This window comes from Lactuca virosa, chromosome 6 (assembly GCF_052849685.1).
Source record: "Lactuca virosa cultivar CGN04683 chromosome 6, Lactuca_virosa_CGN04683_v6, whole genome shotgun sequence".
In the NCBI taxonomy this organism is placed as follows: domain Eukaryota; kingdom Viridiplantae; phylum Streptophyta; class Magnoliopsida; order Asterales; family Asteraceae; genus Lactuca; species Lactuca virosa.
This window is the reverse complement of record NC_136431.1, coordinates 47229277-47248273: the sequence shown is the minus strand read 5'-3', so window position 1 is coordinate 47248273 and position 18997 is coordinate 47229277. Positions and strand designations below refer to the sequence as shown.

The 18997-nt window shown below is 41.1% G+C and overlaps 1 protein-coding gene across 1 annotated transcript; it reads right to left on the bottom strand.

Annotated features, from left to right (window-relative positions):
* Positions 1 to 7007: 7007 nt before the first annotated feature.
* LOC145121503 (uncharacterized) lies at positions 7008 to 7505 on the bottom strand. Its single transcript, XM_079057240.1, has one exon. The coding sequence runs from the start codon at positions 7503 to 7505 to the stop codon at positions 7008 to 7010; it is 498 nt and encodes a 165-aa protein (XP_078913366.1).
* Positions 7506 to 18997: the final 11492 nt, after the last annotated feature.

Here is an 18997-nt window from a genome sequence, read left to right as displayed (position 1 = left end):
CATGGGTTAAAAGCTCCATGGACCATCCATGAAAGCTTAGCCCAACCTAAATGAACTTGGCCCATTCCATATATATAAGAGTCCATATTTAATTAGTTCTTTTTGATCACTTAATTAATTCTAAATTAATTCTTGATCAATACTATTTAAATAATATGATTCCATATTAATATATTAGAACTTATAATATATTAATATAAATCATAAATATATTATTCTCAAAAGACTATCCATATAAATTGTGCCGGTGAAGTGCAACCCAAATGGACCATGCCGGGTCGGGTCAAGTACATACCAAATATAGTTATGGACTTAGACATTAATCCAACAACCTCATCCTGAATCCTCATCTGATGGTATCCCGACCAAAGATCAATGTTGGAAAACCAAGACGCACCCTGCAGCTGATCGAACAAATCATCGATCCTTGGCAACGGATAACGTTTCTTCACCGTTAGCTTGTTTAGTTCCCTATAATCGATACACATCCTGTAGGATCCATCCTTCTTTTTCATGAAAAGAATTGGTGCTCCCCACGGGGAACTGCTCACACGAATGAATCCTCGGTCTAACAGCTCCTGAAGTTGTATAGGTACCTCATGCATCTCGGGTGGTGCCAACCGATATGGTGCCTTTATTGTCGGAGCGGCACCCGACACCAAATCGATGTGAAACTCCATCTGCCTTTCCGGAGGCACTCCTGGTAACTCTTCGGGGAAAACATCCCGAAAGTCCTGGACAACTGGCACGCTGCCTATATCCTTGCTGCAGAAATCTCAACCTTCGTATCTGAGATATAATCCAAAAATCCCATACATCCTTGCTGCAGAAATCTCCTAGCCCTCGCAGCCGAACAGAGGGTCGGCCCTTGCGATGCCCTATCACCATATATCGCCAGTTCTCCCCCACATGGGGTCCGAACCCTCACCAACTAATGCTCGCAGTCGATCATGGCCCCGTTGGCCCCAAACCAATCCATTCCGATAATCACTTTCAGCCCTCGCAACGGTATCAGGACTAGATCGACACGACATCTCTCACCAAGCACATTCAGGACACAGTCCTAATACACCCTCGCAGTACTAACGGTGCGGTCATCTGTAATCTCCACCTCGAGCGGGGAATCCAAAGTTCCTGGCGCGTCCCGGAACTTCTTGCTAAGCGCAAGAGATATGAACGATCGGGTTGCACCTGAATCAAACAAGACATGAGCAGACATACCATTGACCAAAAAGGTCCCTATACAAGCATATAATACACATAAGCGAAACAGATACATAGAGCAGGGAAGAATAATTACGTACTAGCCACAACGTCTGGCGCTGCGCGTGCCTCTTCGGTAGTGAGCTGAAATGCACGACTCTTCACTGCTGGAGCTTCCGCCTTAGCAGGGCGACCATCGGTAATCCTCATTCTGGCGGGCGCCGGCGCCGCCACTGCTCCCCCTCCTCCCTGCAACCTCGGACAGTTGGCCTTTTTATGGCCAGTCTGGTTGCAGTGGAAACATATCAGGCCCTTCTTGGGGCAGTCCCGGCTGACCACACATATAGCACACCGAGTTTGACCCCCAGCAAGCTCCCCCATGGGATCTCCCACACTTGGCTCACCGGCCACGACCCTGCTGGCCCTTACTAGATGTATCCGAGGTCTTAGGCTTCTTAGCTTGACCCCCTGCTGCCTGCACCTGCTCAGTTTTCCACTGCGTGCGAGAATCCAACTCCATCTCCCTCTCACGTACCTTCTCCACCATCTCATTCAGAGTTTTGCACCCCGTAAAGCTCACAAACTCCCGAATATCATCTCTCAGCATGGAATGATATCGGGTCCGTCTCATCTCCTTATTGGTAGCATACTGAGGGATCATCAAAGCTCGTTCCCGAAACTTAGCGGTGATCTCTGCCACAGTCTCGGTGGTCTGCTGCAAATCATAAAACTCTCGCACTAGTCGTTGCACCTCAATGGGTGGTGCAAACTCTAAATCAAATCGCCGAACAAACTCGGCCCATGTCATCTCAGCCACCCCAGCTGGTCCCACCTGTTTAGTAACCTCGCCCCACCAATCCCGGGCTCTGTGTCTCAGCATGCAAGAAGCAAACCCAACCTTTGCCATATCCGGGCAAGAACTCGTGCGCTGGGTGTTTTCGATATCCGCCACCCAGCGTCGGCTGACAATCGGGTCCCTGACCCTGAAAAACTCCGGCGCCCCACACACCTTGAACTCCCGGAACGAGGGAGTTCGGGCTCCCAACTGGCCCGCAACAATCTCAGTCCTGAATGATCTGAGTCTCTCCTCCATGATCTCCATTATACCCTCCTTGACCGTCCCTAAAATCATTGGGGTAGCGTCAAGGATACCCTTCGTAACCTCGGCTGCAATGATCTCGCGCAGCCTCTCATCTTTGCCGTCTATAGTGTCACCCGATCCATTCCCGGATCCAGATCCTGATCCTGATCCTCCCGCTCCGAAACGTGTCACCACCATGCTGAACTGGAATGTCATAAATCATAACTATCATGATTTCCATAAAACGGATCTCTCCACATCGGTCCTCCTTGAAGTCGTCAGATCTAACATTGGTTCGGGTACAGGTCATATGCTTCTAGTAGTACAGGCCCAATACTACCTTCCACTCCTACCTGTACCTTTCCCCATTGTCCTACCTGATAACTCCAATTTGTCCCTATCAACCCTTTTCCCACATCTACCACGTAACTCAAATCCTAGGCTGTCCTAAGATTTTCTCTATCCATATCAATCAAACCAATCGCAACAGGTTGCTCTTATGCATGCAAATTATACACAGAAATGATCAAATAGACTTTCGAATAAAAGATTCTACCCTAAGACCACATCCAGACAAGGAAAAGAAAATAAGGTCAAATCAATCAGTCTGAGGCTATGAGCTCCTAACTGTATACAATTTTAAAAGCATACACATAGCAAGATCCATATAGTCAGCAAAGCTCAAATATCACTATAACATGGATTAACATATTGGGGAATTGCTTACTTGGCTCGGCTGATCACGCGCGCTGCACTCTCCTCTTTTCATTTCTTTTAAAACCTGTTATGATACTTTTGAAAGCAATTTTACTTCTTCCTTGGTTTGAGTCCTGACACACTCGAGATTGTGCCCGAATCCCTCAAACCAAGGCTCTGATACCAACTTGTAACGACCCAATTTTTCAAAGAAAATTTTCATTTTTAATTAACCAAACACATTCCAATAAATCAAGAAATTCCAAAACAATTGTTTCAAATCCATATTCATTACAAATTTATTTTCAAATATCAGAGTGTCCCATAAAGTCGCCTGAGAGAGAGTGCACGCCGCACCATCAAGCTTTGCCCTTGCCCTTGGACTCAGATAAACCTGAAACAAATCCACAAACTGTAAGTGAATGCTTAGTGAGTCCCCCAGAGCATATCCCACACACAAACCACATAACACATATCGAATTAGCCATACGCTACATATATCACATAAGTCATGCATTCGACAAATAAGGAAGCCCTGGAAACCCTCCCGGGTCTTATACTAAATGCCACAGGAACGCCCACGTGGTCTTTATCTGCCATGGGAACCCTCACATGGTCTTCCTGCCTTGGGAAACCCCATAAGGTCTTCCTACCAAACAAGACATAATGCAAACTATACAATCAAATGTTTTAGGATGCCATGGAAACCCTCCAAGGTCCTATGCCAAATGCCATGGAAACCCCCACGTGGTCTTCCATGGAAATGACATACTATCACATCGCATATTCAAACAATAAACCGTATCTCGTAAAATGGGTTGGCCTTGGTGCCTTAGACCCATTGATATGGTGAGAAGACTTACCTCACAAAGCTGAATCGGCAACTGAATTCAGGTATGTCATGTGCTGCTCTTCCTAAACTGCCTATAACCAATAAGTAAATAATCTTAACTCATCCCCTAAGGCTCCTCTGGGTCAAACCTGGTCAAATTCTAGGTCTATGGTCAAGGTCAACAGTCCATATTAACCTTGACTCGTCGAGTACAATCAGTCACTCGCCTGGTCCCGGCTTAACCCATCGACTCGCCGAGTCATCCGAGGGATTCGTCGAGTTCCTTGATGTTCACGGCCGTAAACCACCAACCGAACACCCTTGATCGTAAACCCTTGGTCGTAACCCTTGGCCGTAAACCCTTGGCCGTACATAAGAAAACCCTCTCAACTCGCCGACTCTCTTGCACGACTCGCCGAGTCCCCCTTAGTCCCTTATGTTTACGGCCCTTTCCAGTGGGACTCAGGGTCCCAAACTTCAGATCTATCCTCTACTAGTGTAGATAACACATAAATTTGCAAACTTTACATGCATGCAAGGCCTCTCATGGCCATAATACTCAAAACTAACCCTTAACAAGGTTTTCATGCATGGAGAGGGAATGAGCTCATAAAAAGATGTAACTTTCTGACTTCTGAGACCTAAGAAGGTCCATATCTGGAACCATATCCTAGTGATAGGTCCAGATCCAACCTTGTTTCCCTTTCCTTCTATGATGGTCATAATCCTACAAAAGAAATTTAAGGATCTTAAAATGAAAGTGACAAATTGATACCTCAAACGAATGCCCAACACAAAATAGACGCTTGATCTAGTGCTTTTCTCTTGGTACTTCCTCTTCAAGCTTGGAATTCTCCCCAAAATCCTAAAGATAGCCCCCAAATGCACTCAGTTCACACCTTTGAGAGTTTGCGGACGTAAACGGTCTTTTATCGTGATAAGGGAGGCCACAAGGGTTTATAATGATGTTTATATATGGGGAAAAACCCTAAAATTAGGGTTTTCTTTAAACAGCTCGGACTCGCCGAGTCAGTCTCGTCCCGCGTCCATGATATCACGACCCTACTCGACGAGCTGGACTCCCAACTCACCGAGTCCATGCACAAACACCCCCAAAATAGCAATTTCCAACCACTACTCGAAACAGGTGTTACATTTTGGCTTCTTCTTGATTTTGTCTTTTTGCCATCGAGTCAAATCTGGTGGAAATTGATTTGTGACAATGTAGTTCACAGTATCGGCATATCATGGGGCAACTTTTGCTGAAAATAGATTCTCATCGGAAATGCATCATGAATGGGAGTCGAGTCATCGGGAGAAACAATCCTACTAAGATGATCAGCTACAAGGTTTGACTTTCCACTCTTGTCCTTGATTTTAATATCAAAATCTTGTAATAGTAATACCCATCGAATGAGTCTAGGCTACGAATCCTTCTTTACAAGTAGATATCTAATAGTTGCATGAGCAGAATAAACAACCACTTTAGAACCTAGCAAATATTGACGAAATTTATCTAAAGAAAAGACAATAGATAGCAATTCTTTCTCAGTTGTTGAGTAGTTGGCTTGTGCACTATCAAGTGTTTTTGAGGCATAATAAATGTCATGAGGAACTCAATCTTTTCTTTGCCCCAAAACTGCACTAACTGGATGATTGTTGGCATCACACATGATTTCGAAGGGCAAACTCCAATCCGGTGATTGAAGTATTGGTGCTGAGATTAACAACTCCTTCAACTGATCAAAAGCTTGCTTGCATTCGTTGGAAACTCAAATTCTGCATCTTTTTATAGGAGCTCACACATGGGACGAGATATCTTGGAAAAATCTTTGATGAATCTTCTATAAAAACATGCATGACCAAGAAACGAATGTACCTCACGAACACAAGTGGGATAAGCTAAAGACTTAATGACATCAATTTTTGATTTGTCTACCTCTAGACCCTTAGAAGACACAACAAGACCAAGTATGAGACCTTTATCAACCATAAAATGACATTTCTCATAATTCAAAACAAGGTTGGTCTCAATACATCTTTGCAAAATATTTTTCAAATTACCCAAACATTCATGAAAAGAATTACCATAAGTTGTGAAGTGATCCATAAAAACTTCAATGATTTCCTCAACATACTCCGAAAAAATACTTACCATGCACCGTTGAAAAGTGGTGGGAGCATAGCAAAGTCCAAAAGGCATTCGCCTATATGCAAATGTTCCGAAGGGACATGTGAAAGTAGTTTTTTCTTGATCCTCAGGTGCAACGGGTATTTGAAGGAAACCGGAATACCCATCCAAGCAACAATAGTGACTTTTTCCCGCTAACCTTTTTGATCAATGAAGGGAAGTGGGAAATGGTCTTTTCGAGTTGAGAAATTAAGTCTTCTATAATCAATGCAAACTCTCCACCAGTTTTGCACACGGGTGGGGACTAATTCACCTTGGTCATTCTTTGTAACGGTAATACCTGTCTTCTTTGGTACAACTTGGACCGGGCTTACCCACTTGCTATCCGATATAGGATAGATCATCCCCGTATTCAACAACTTCAAAATCTCTTTCTTCACAACCTCCATCATTGGAGGGTTCAAACGCCTTTGAGCTTCTCGGGAAGGCTTGTAATCTTCTTCCATAAGGATCTTGTGCATGCAAAGTGAAGGACTTAACCCTTTGATGTCGGCTATAGTCCACCCAATAGCTTCCTTATATTCCTTCAAGGTGGTGACAAGCTCATCTTCTTCTTTTGTTGATAACTTTGTGGAGATTATCACTGGTAAAGTCTCTTTCTCTCCAAGATACGCATATTTGAGATGCTCGGGTAAAGTCTTGAGTTCCAATTCCTGTGCCTGCACAATAGAAGGACCAAGTTTCTCATTAGGCATCGGTAATTTCAGCTTTGGAACATCAAACCTCATTTTCTTCTTTTGATCCTTGCAAGATATAATTTCCAAAATCTCTTCATCAATTTTGAATTGGTTGGAAAGTTTTTCCACTTCATCTTTTGAAGATTCATGTCTAAAATAAGAGCTAACACATCGAGATTAGACAAATCAAAACACTCTTCGTTTAATGGTTCAATAACATCCACAAAATTCAAAGATGAAATATCACTTGGATATCTCATAGCATCATAGATATTGAAATTTATCACTTCCCCATCAAATTCCATGGACAATGTACCATCATAAACATCAAATTTTGTCATGGCTGTTTTTAAAAAGGGTCTTCCTAGAAGAATTGAACTCATCATCATCCATGTCAAGGACATAAAAATCTGCTGGAAATACTAATTCATTCACTTGGACCAACACATCTTCTAGCACAGCTTTTGGATGTACTAAAGATCGACCAACCAATTGAATGATTACCTCGATCTTCTTCAATATGCCAATATTTAAGGTTTTGAAAATAGAATATGGCAAAACATTGATAGAAGCTCCAAGGTCTAGCATAGCTCGTGGAACATGAAGATTACCTAACTTGCAAGGAACCGTGAAAACACCCGAATCCTTACATTTTTGAGGTAATCTTTTCTGTAACACTGTAGATACATTTTCACCTACTTTGACAGTTTCATTCCCTTTTAATCTTTTCTTAGATGTGCATAATTCCTTAATGAATTTTTCATATCTAAGGACTTGTTTGATGGCATCAATAAGAGGAATATTTCCCTCAACCTTTCTGAACATCTCTATGATCTCATTGTCTTCCCTTTCACGCTTTGACTTGCTTAAACTTGTGGGAAATGGAGGAGGAGTGACTTTTACTTCACTGGGAACTTTCTTTGAAGGTGCTTTTGACTTCTCTTCTTCTTTCTCTAATTCCATTTCTTCTTCTTCTTCAATCTTCTTTGGACCTTCATATTCTTTGCCATTTCTCAAAGTAATGGCACATGCACTATGCTTTGGATTCTTCTCGGTTTGTGCGGGTGGTTTGCCTTGTGACCCAAATTTACTCACAAAAGTGGCGAGTTGAGTCATTTGTTGCTCCAAAGTCTTGATACTCGCCTTGGTCTCATTTTGAAATATTTGAGTACTTGTGGCTAAACTCTTGACAATGTCTTCCAAAGACATTCCTGATCCGCTTGAACTACTTCCTTGTTGCATGTTTTGAGATTGGAATTGAGATTGATGAGGAGATTGATTTTGGCTGGAAATATAGTTGATAATTTTGTTGATGATGCATTTGATTTTGAAATAGAGGTCTTGCTTGAAAAGATGGTGGCCTTGGCTGAAAATTGGCATTAGGTTGGTGCCAATTTGGATTACTTCTTGGCTGAAAGTTTTCTTGCTGTTGACTAGAGAATCTCGTAGCTTGAACCGGCTCTATATCTTCTTGTAACATTGGGCACATATCAGTGGGATGTCCAACTTGTGTACAAATACCACAAGGTCTAACTGCTGGTGGTTGCACACCCTTATCCTTAGCAAGCATAATCACTACTTTAGTCAACTCAGAAAGTTGACTCTCAATTTTTGGGGTAGAAATTTCTTTTACTCCTCTTGGTGCATCACTGTACCATTCTCTTATTGAATTGTATTCTTGGACTCTTCTGCCATGTTCTTGATAAGAGCTCTGATTTCTGTTGGAGTTTTATCAGCTATTGATCCACCACTTGATGCATTAAGTAATCTCCTATCTCAAGATGACATTCCCTCACAAAAATATTGCAACAATTGATACTCTAAAATCCCATGTTTTGGACATCTTGAACACAACTTCTTGAACCGTTCCCAGTATGTATGCACGGCTTCTCTCTTTTATTGCTTGATACCAATTATTTCCCTGTGTAAAGCTGAAGCTCTCATTTCTGGAAAATATTTATCCAAAAACATCCTTGCAAGTTCATTCCATGTTGTGACTGACCCCAGTCGTAAGTCATATAACCACTCCTTGGCTGAATCTTGTAAAGTAAAGGGGAATGCCATTAACTTGATTTGATCTTCTGTAACTTTATGTGGCTTCATACCCACACAAACGACATGGAATTCCTTAAGAAATTTATGTGGGTCTTCATTCTCAAGACTATGGAATGAAGGCAACAAATGGATGAGTCCATATTTGAGTTCAAAGTTTATTGCTGCAGGATAACTGATGCATAGTGGTTGTTGGGTAACATCTTGAGTGGCCCACTGTCTAAAGGTTTGTTCGGGTGGTGGATGTAGACGTGGATTCCCTCCATGGTTGTCTCCCATTGTGTGAGTAGTAGTTGAATTTTATGTGGATATAGTATTTGGAATGTTATAAGTGGATGAAGATGGTGGAGTGGTATTTTTAGGTGAGGATGGTTGTGGTGAGAGTGAGAGGCTTTCTGTTTCGGATGTGGACACACTTGAGAGAGGTATGTCCTCCCAAATGTTGATGACTGGAGGGTTAGATGATGAAGAAGTCCTGGAGCCCGGTTGCTTCTTAGGAAGCTTGGCTTGTTTCCTTAACTTCTTTGCAGTTTTCTCTATCTCCGAATCAATTGGCAGTGATGTACATGTACAAAAACATCTAGGCATAAACAATTAGTAACATCGTGTCCCCGGCAACGGTGCCAATTTGTTAGACGTGTCAAAGCCAAAAAATAAAGGGGTATAAATGACTCCTTAAGCACTACTACTTTGTACTAAAAATGTAATACAAGGTAAGTAGGGTCGATCCACAGAGACACGAGATAAATACGTATACCCTTTTTGCGTAAGGTACAAATGAGATCACAAAAGAGGGGGGGTTTAATTCAAACAAAATACTGAAGTTATGAGTAAACAATTGATCAAATAAAATAAACTCAATATTTATAAAATACTCCAACTCAATGCAATACTAATTAACGATGTGACTCAAAGCATGAAATGATATTTGTTTAATTCTATCTAAGTTGGTACTTAGAAATGCTAACAAGCTCTAGCAATTCATATTCATCATTTAATTAATCAAAATAAGCTCTTTGATTAATTCTAATCTAAAAAAGTTCTTAGATTTAAGTGGAAAGATTGCATTATGCTTTGTGTGAATTTTACCAACAACATTCAATAATCCTCATAAGCTTGGGAGTGTAAGAATGTGTGAATTTGATTTACACCAGAATTATTCTAAGAAATTCAATTTAGTGTTTGTTGCTTGTTCTATATGACAAAACAATTACGGATTTTGCATAATAGCTAACTTGAATGAATCAACCCTAACTCAATTGGCCAAAAAGAACTAGAATTGAAACCAAACTTTCAATTAAAACAAAATCAAATTCACTAGATAACATTTAAAACAAACACCAAGTCAAATAATTGAATTCACACACACAATAGTCAATACATGAAGTTGGAGAGTTAGGTTTCTAGCCACTCATGACTAGAACAAAATACAAACCTAGAAATTGAAATTAAAGTCTTACAAATTGAAATCCAAATGAAATCCCAATGAAATCCAAGTGTTTCCAAGTGACAATTGCCTTCAAAATGCTCCCCAAAATCGCCTCTAGAACTCATAAATTCGACTTAACTTCTAATGGAACCAGTTGCACCCTTTTAGAAAGAAGGAAAATGGCTTTAAACTTACGACCATGTTTACACGGCCCGTGTAAACACAAAGGTAAACTTTACACGGCCGTGTAAACACAAAAAGTACGTTGCACAATTTGGTCAGGCCTTCAAAGTACAATGCTCGAGAGTATGCGTTTACACTGCCCGTGTAAACACAAGGCTTCCATTTATACGGCCGTGTAAATCTCTGAATGGCCAAATCTTCATTTCTTTGATATCTTCCTCCTCGGTGCTCCGAAAGTCCCAAAACTTCATCTACATCTCTTATTCATCTCTTCAAGTAAGATCCTACCTCCAAAAGTCCCTGAAATATCACAAAAGCGTGGGAATGAAATTGCCTCATGAAAAATCCCGAAAAACATGCAAAATACATAAGTTTAAACCTATATGCAATGCACTTTTATGGAGTAAAACTACAAAATGGATGCGTGAAATGCACCTAACAGTAGTATAGGCCCGTACTACTGGAATCACAGGACCCGTACATGTAACATGGAGATCACAACACGACGTTTCGAGGAAGGATCCGGATCAAGATCAGGGACAGGTAGCAAGAATGGGTCGGCTGTGTCCGAAGACAATATTAGGGAGATCCTTCAGGAGGAGGCTGTTGCTCACTTCCAGGAACATTTTCCAGAGATATTTGGGTCTATTAAGACCGCCATGGTGGAGTACTTAGACGGCCGATATGCTGCCCTCTCTGAGGCTGTTGCTGCTGCAGCCACCACAGCCATTGCCGCTGCTGGGGTTGGTGCTGGGAGGGTTTTCCAGTATCAGGAATTTGACAATACGAAGCCACACGACTTTCTACGGAGTTCAAGATCCGATCATAGCCATGAGGTGGTTGTCTGAAGTTAAGGGGTGCTTCTTTACTTGCTCTTTCCCAGCTGACCAGAAGGTCAGGTGTGCTCTGAACCTTTTGAAGTCCGGAGCGAAGGATTGGTGGAGACTTGTTACAAGCTCGTATTCTCCTAAGCAGAGGACTGTAGTGACTTGGGAGCAGTTCTCAGAGATGTTTCGTTCTAGATATGTTCCGCGAGTGGAACGTGAGAGGTTGGCTTAAGAGTACTTGGATTTGAGACAGGGGACAGAGTCGGTGACGGATATCACCAAGATGTTCACGGAGAGGGCCATGTTTTGTCCTGATTTTGCTGCTTCTGAGCAATCTCATATGACCCGTTACTTGAGCATGCTCAAGACGGACATCGGGTAGTTTGTATCCACTCCATCATTGGTGCTCCGCCATTTAAGCTCTTGTATGGTCGGAGGTGTCGCACCCTAGTTTGTTAGGGAGAGGTTGGTCACAAGGTTATGGGAAGGATCGAAGTAGTCCTTCAGACCATGGAGCTTATCCACCCGATCAGGCAGAGACTGCAATATGGTGCTTCTAAAGGTCTCACCCCGGAAGGGTGTAATGCGCTTCAGGAAGATGGAGAAATTTGGTCCCCGGTATATTGGACCTTTTCGGGTGATTTCCAAGGTTGGCAAGGTGGCTTACAGGTTGGATCTACCTGAGGAGCTCAATCAGATTCACAACACTTTCCATGTTTCGCAGTTGCGAAAGTGTGTATTAAATGATGAGGCAGTGGTTCGTTAGACGACATTCAGGTAGATGAGCATCTGAACTATGTTGAGAGACTGGTGGCTATTCTAGAAAGGAAGAGGAAGGTCCTCCACAACAAGGAGATACTTTTGGTAAAGATACAGTGGCAGCATTGGAGAGGCTCTGAGTGGACCTGGGAGCCGGATACCGAGATGCGGGAGCATTATCCTGAGTTATTCGTCGTAGCCGACTTCGAGAACGAAGTCTAGATCAATTGGGGGAGAATTGTAACATCTTGATGCAAGGTACTTCTAATTGTAGCCCTTTAATTCATTCATAATGCATTTTGGTCCCAAAGTTCAACAAATGTATGCAAAAAAGGCCTTAGTGGCATTTTCATAATATTGGCCTTAGAGGAGTACATCGTGCGTACGTGTGTACGTAGAGCGTACTAGGGTGCGCCCTAGTACGCTGGTGTTGAGAATAATCTGAGATGATGAATGTGGAATATCAAGAACAATCAAGAATCAATCACCATAATATGTAAGTAATCTGATAAAGGTTTTGTGTATATTGATATGGATCTGAACGTACAAAGAAAACCCTAATCAGGAAAAAGCTTACATCAAAAGCGAACTAATGATTATGTATAGGGAACATAAAATATTTACCAAAAATATAAAACCCTAAAAAGGCTTCCCTAAATAACCAAATATGCCAAATCAGTTTCAATATCTCAAATACTCAACAATCTCCCCTAGATGTTGAAACTGATGAAGATCACGATTTTCGATCTTCTTGGCATTTTTCCCCCAAAATTGTGAGACTCGTCAGTACATGCGGTATTCAAAGCGAGTGAAACAAATATCATCTTCCAAATATGAACTCTCCCATGAATAATCATCACTCCCCCCTTGAATCTTCAACAAATAATATGGAGAGAATCCGGAAAGTTAAGAAGAATCACCAACAATTTCGCTATCTCATAGAGTAAGTCGTATAACCTGCTCTGTCATAAGGAGCGAGTTTGCTAAAATAGATCTTCAAAACCCGTCAGATTTGATGAAATAAATCCTTTTAGAATATTCGCAATTAAAACCGGAAAAATAACAGAAATTTTTTTTTTTTGTATTTTTCGATTTTGAAAATTTAGACAAAAAGAATAGAATAAGAAGCAATTATTTAGAAGGGTTTGAAAAGAATAAGACCAAAGAAAAGGATAAGAAATGAAAATATTTTGGAAAGAAGGGGTAAAAATGGTAAAAACCCAAAAATTATAAAGAAATTTGGAGCTGGTGTAGAAATAGTTAAATTCTGAAAGTATAGGGACTGGAGTTGAAATTTTAATCCATCTCTTTCGTTTGATCTGAAGAACACGCTTTGTTTGACTTAAAAAGTCAAAATCAATTTTCCATCGCAGGCCTCTAATATCGAAACAAATTCCTCCGTTCAAATCATCAATTCCGAATAATCATTTAATTCCGAGTTCGGTTTTGATTGCCAAAATTCCGATTGAGATTCAATTTCAAGTTCCGAATGCAGTTTTAAGTGTCGACTTTTGTTTCTAAATTCCAAAACTTCATCTACGGTGAATTCCGATTTTAACAGCCGAGTACCAAACGTCATTGCGATCTTGATGAATTCCGAATGCGACAGTTTCAGATTTGGGTTTCAGTTCCGATACGTCTTTATCAAATTCCGACTCTGAGAGATTTGAGTTTCCGATTACGAGACATTGATTCCGAGGGCTCGGATTATGAAAAGTGTGGACGACCAATTCCAGAAATTGATTGCGAGTCATTCCGAAGGCTCGGAGAATGAACAGTAATTCCGAATTTGTTTCTTCCGATTCCGAATGATATTGTTCCGATTTGTACTTTGACGATTAACTTGGAAGTTCCGATTCACACGAATGAATCACGATTAATTGGTTAAACTTCCGAAAACATCCCTCGTATTTTAAAAAATGACAGATTTCGCCCGAAGTTTTGAAAGGAACACCTTGTGGCAATAATTCCGAAATCAACCCTTATTTCTTCAAATTTCCGAAACTAGCCCTGTTAAAAGTACATTTGACAGCTTGCATCCACTGTTCACTGCAACATGTCAGAATTTCACCCTTTTTTTTGCACAAAATGTCATTTTTCAGCCCATCTTTTCAACTTTTCACCTTTTTGTCATTTCCAACCTATAAAAAATCAATAAAAATTGATTTCTTCAACAAAATTTCACCATTTTCACTGAATTTTCGTTAGTTTTTTTTTCTTTTTTTTAAGACAAAATGTTTATGAAACCTTTGGTACCCATATAAGTTTCAAGATTGATGAAGACTTTTTGCACACCCACTTCTTTGACGAAAAGCGATCATCTTCTGAAAACGATATTGTAAGTCCCTGAATTCGGATCTATCAAAGTATCAATGCAATCGTTTGATTTAATGCGGAATCTTAATCAAACAATGATATGAAACAATCAATTAGATATATCAAGAACACGTTTCAATAACATGAATGTACACAATTCTATTGAATAACTGTCAAGTACACTCAATCACACTTCAGCCGTGAATTACTAGTATTCACCAAAAACGCCTTCTCCTTGAACGGCTATACACAGACCATATATATACTAAACTGACAACCCAAAAGCCCATACATAATAAACCCACCGAGAACATACTAAGCCCACCGAAATCAGTAGGTGATTTAGGTCCAAAACCGAGAACAACATAATACATTTAAAACAAAGCATAAACCACTAAATATAGCCCAACAATCTCCCCCTTGGTTTATTGCTTTCTGTTCTCTTCAAGGTTTCTCTACAAGATGTAAATATGCTTCGTCAAATGCCCCTGCCCACAGCTTCTTGTCAACAATTATAGCTACCATTCCAGTGAAAGCTTTCACCGCAGCTTCAAATAGTTCGTTCTCTACGATAATCTGAAATTTTGATAAAGTGTGGATATCACGTTCTCCAAACTTCAACAAATCTTTGGGATCAACAATACGAAACTGGTTTTTCTTCAGCTTGATCACCACAGTTGTAGTAGCCTCATCATAAACCCAGAATTGTATTGTATTGTAACATCCCAAGTTTAGGTATACCTTGTAAACCTTGACCTTTGAGTACTTGTCCATTTTAGCCCTTTATTGAGAAAATGTTGTGAATGAGTACGTGGGGCGTACGTGAATGTACGCTTAGCTTACTCATATGCGTGCATTTGACGCGGAAGCCACCTAGTACGCCCAACGTATCAGAGGGTACGCCCAGCGTACTAGGCCCAGAGTGAAAACCCTAATTTAGGGTGAGTCCCCTATATAAAGGATATGATGGCCTCATTCCTGGCCACCATTCTCAGACAACAAACCCTCTTGTGCCCTAAACCCTTGTTCTTAGAGCTTGTGAGCTTGTGAGTTCATTTGAGAGCCTTTGAGAGTCTTTGTGTGTTCTTGAAGTGAAGAAGAAGCTTTGGAGAAGAAGGAGTGAGAGTCCAGGCCCTTGGATCTGAGCATATTTGTGTTGGAAGCTTCACATAGAGGTATAAAGCTTCAAGCTTTCTCAATATTTTCTTTTGTGCATCATAGTAGAGTATTTTAGGGTTTTATCCCAAAATTTGGAGACTTTATGAGATATTGAGCTCCAGAGACTATGATCAACCCCTTTTAAGTGTAATTAGTGGTGTAATTTCATAAAAATCCAATCTTGGTCGTTAGAATCAATCCATACATGAGATATGAGCTTTTTGAGTTAAGAGAGTGAGTGTTTTGTGTGTATGTTGCCATATCAGCCATGCAAAGGCTTAAAGTCACTAACTTTATGGAGTAAGAGCCATGAGGGAGTCCAGATCTGTGACATGAGCCAAGGTCTTAACTAATTAAGACCAAATGAGTGAGAAGAGTGAAACTGGGACGTACGATGGGCGTAATCCCAGTACGCACAGCGTAGGGGTCGAGCATCCCCGGTGCATGCATGGCAGCCGAGTAAGCCCAGCGTAAAGAGCTGGTACGCGCAGCGTACTCCCTGTTGTTGACTTTTTGGTTGACTTTTAGGGGTTTGTCAATTTGTGGACTATTAAGCCCATGGAGGGGTAAAATGGTCTTTTACCCTTCTGTGAGTTTGTAGAAGGGTTAGTTTAGCTTCAGTGATAGCCATTATTAATTAGGGGTAATTATCGTTATGTTAGGTGGAGGCTAGACCAGTGATTCGAGTTTGAGATTATCCGAGTTCTTACGAGGTGAGTCTTCTCACTATTCTTACAATGAGTGGTAATCTATGTGTGACCGGAGGGTCTTATGTACATATATTGTGTATTGAGATATCCTGCATATTGTCTTTGTGAAATGTATGTTGTTTATTATATTGAGTTACCGAGTTGAGGGACCGGAGGGTCCAGCTGAGTTGTGGGACCAGAGGGTCCCACTAAGACACATCGACCGGAGGGTCTTATCTGAGTATAGCCATGAGAGGCTAATGGGATATGTGTGGTATTTTGGGGAACTCACTAAGCTTCGTGCTTACCGTGTTATGTGTTATGTGCATCAGATACTTCTCAAGCTCACGGGAAAGCACCGTGTCACGGGATGACTCTTTTAGACTAGTCAATACCGTGTGCCACTTAGTGCTTCTCCGACTAAGTCAGGCTAACTTCGACGATCTAGATGTACTAACGAACTTAGGAAGCAAGATTTATGACAAGGGACACTTCAAGAAAGCTTCTATTATATAACTCAACTTCTTTACAAGGAAACTTCTCGATGGTTTCGCCAAATGAGCCATTCTCCCTATTTATAGGAACCTTACACCTCCTCAAATGGAAGTTTCTAGGTCCCGATCATTCTTGACTAATCTAGACTCTTCCTATTATATACATGGATTTTACAAGACTCTAGAATATGGTATACTTGTCTACGATGTTCTAGAAATCTGTAGGTCGTCCCGACATTATCCAAATCATTCTTGTATGATCTAGCGTGTTCTAGATCGTTCCAAAGTCTTCCGGGTCGTTCTAGCTTCTTCTAGTGCCTTCTTGATTATTCCGGATCATTCTCCTTTGTTCCACGGACATCTATAATATTCTAGTATCTTCCAGGGTCCCGTAGAGCATTCTTGATCTCTCCGCAGACTTCTCAAGTATACTTGATCGTTCCAGAGTTCTCTAGACGATCGTGGAATTTTCCAGAAACTTGGTCCGTGACAGCCGGCTTGATTGTACACATGTCAGAGATTGAATTATGTTTTGAGATGATCCTGGAGTTGTTATATATACAGTTTTTGGATATGTGTTTGATGATTTGATATTATCACACTTTTGAGATGTTTGGATTGAGAAAAATGTGTTTTTAAATTGAAAATTTTGGTTTGAAAATTTACGTTGTTACAAGTTGGTATCAGAGCCTTGGTTTGAGGGATTCGGATGCACCTTCGGTATGTCTGAACTCAAACTGAGGATTTGAGAAAGATTTTCAAAATAAATGAATTTTTCTAAAATGAGAAAGTTTTAAGAGAAATCAAGTGGAAGCAGTGTGTCTTGCTTCTCTCTCGAGGCCTTTATGAAACTTCATAGTTGAAAGGGTTCGAGCTTTTGTCTTGCTTTTTTCCAAGGGAATTATATGAATAGTTGATCCCTTGGTTATACGCATGGTGTTGTCTCTTTCGAACGACCAAGGACATACCGTATCTAGGAAATCCATTCCTAGTACCATGCGATAGTCGTCCATCGGAACCACTATCAAGTCGATGGTCCCTTCCCATTCTGCAATCTTCATGGGTATTCGACGAGAAACTCCTAGGATCGGATTAGATGGAGAGTTGACAACTTTCAACCGACCTAACTCCTTTGTATAATGAATACCCAACTTCCTGGCTTCTTCCTCTACGATGAAACTATGTATTTCTCCGGAATCTACTAGCGCCTTAGTGTTCATTGCATTCACTCTGGCTTCGACGAACATGAGACTCCCTCCTTTATTTTCTTCCCTCTTAGATGATTTTATCTCATCTTTCGATATTGAGTTTAGAAAACACATTGAGCTTATTTGTGCTTCGTCTTCTTCTTCTTGCAACACCATCGCATAGAAGGTCTTTTTCTTCGGACAGTCTCGGATCAAGTGAGGACCATCACACAAGAAGCACTTGATCTCCTTCCGTTCTTCTCTTCGATATCTTCCTTCGATTACTTTTCCTTTCGTATTCAACGGTTGGGGTGTGTCTTGTTTTGGCTCCGGTTCTGACATAGTTTGTTCTCCCCCACCATTCTTCTTAATCGTGCTTTCTCTTCGAAATTCCATTAGATCTTCTGCCACAGCGATAGCTTCGTCTATGTCTCTAACATTTCTCCTCTTGAGCTCATTATAAGCCCAAGATTGTAGTCCATCCATGAAATAAAATAGTTTGTCTTTCTCTTGCATGTCGGGTAACTCTAGCATCAAGCTCGTGAACTCGACTATGTAGTCTCAGATGGATCCACTATGCTTTAGCCAACGAAGTTTCTTCATCGCTATGTCTTCAGCATTGTGTGGGCAGAATTGTCTCTTAAGTTGCCTCTTGAACTCTTCCCAGGTGTCTATGGTGTATAAGCCCTTTTCAATGTCTCCGTTCTTCCTTCTCCACCATAGAGCTGCAGTTTCACATAGGTAAAGGACTGCCGTATTGACCTTCGTCTTTTCTTCCTTTACTTGGCTAGCATTGAAGTAACATTCCATTGACCAAAAGAATTCGTCAAGTTCTTTAAGGTCGCGTTTTCCTCCATATTTCAATGGTTTGGGTGCGTCCGTCTGTGCCAACTTACTCGCAACGGCTCCTCCGGCGATTGCTGCCTTGCACAAGTTTACTTCAACTTCCATCATAGCTACCTTCTCACAGAACTCATTCCGCAAGGTGTTGATAAGTCCAAGAACTTATTCCTTGATGACACCGATGGTCTCCTTCAATCCATCGCTCGTTTCGCTTATCTCTGCAACGAACTGATCGACGGTATCCTTCCACTCAAGGATCTCACCGACGCTAATCTCCACCTTTGTAAGCTTGTTTTCTAAGCTTGCCAAAGGGTCAACGGATTGGTCCCTCCTCCTGGACTTCCTTCCTTTCTCTTCGACGACAGGAGGAATGTTAGTTA

What these genes read in the sequence shown, in the direction of transcription:
- LOC145121503 (XM_079057240.1), bottom strand. Translation starts at nt 7,505, where the DNA reads ATGTTCAGAAAGGTTGAGGGAAATATTCCTCTTATTGATGCCATCAAA.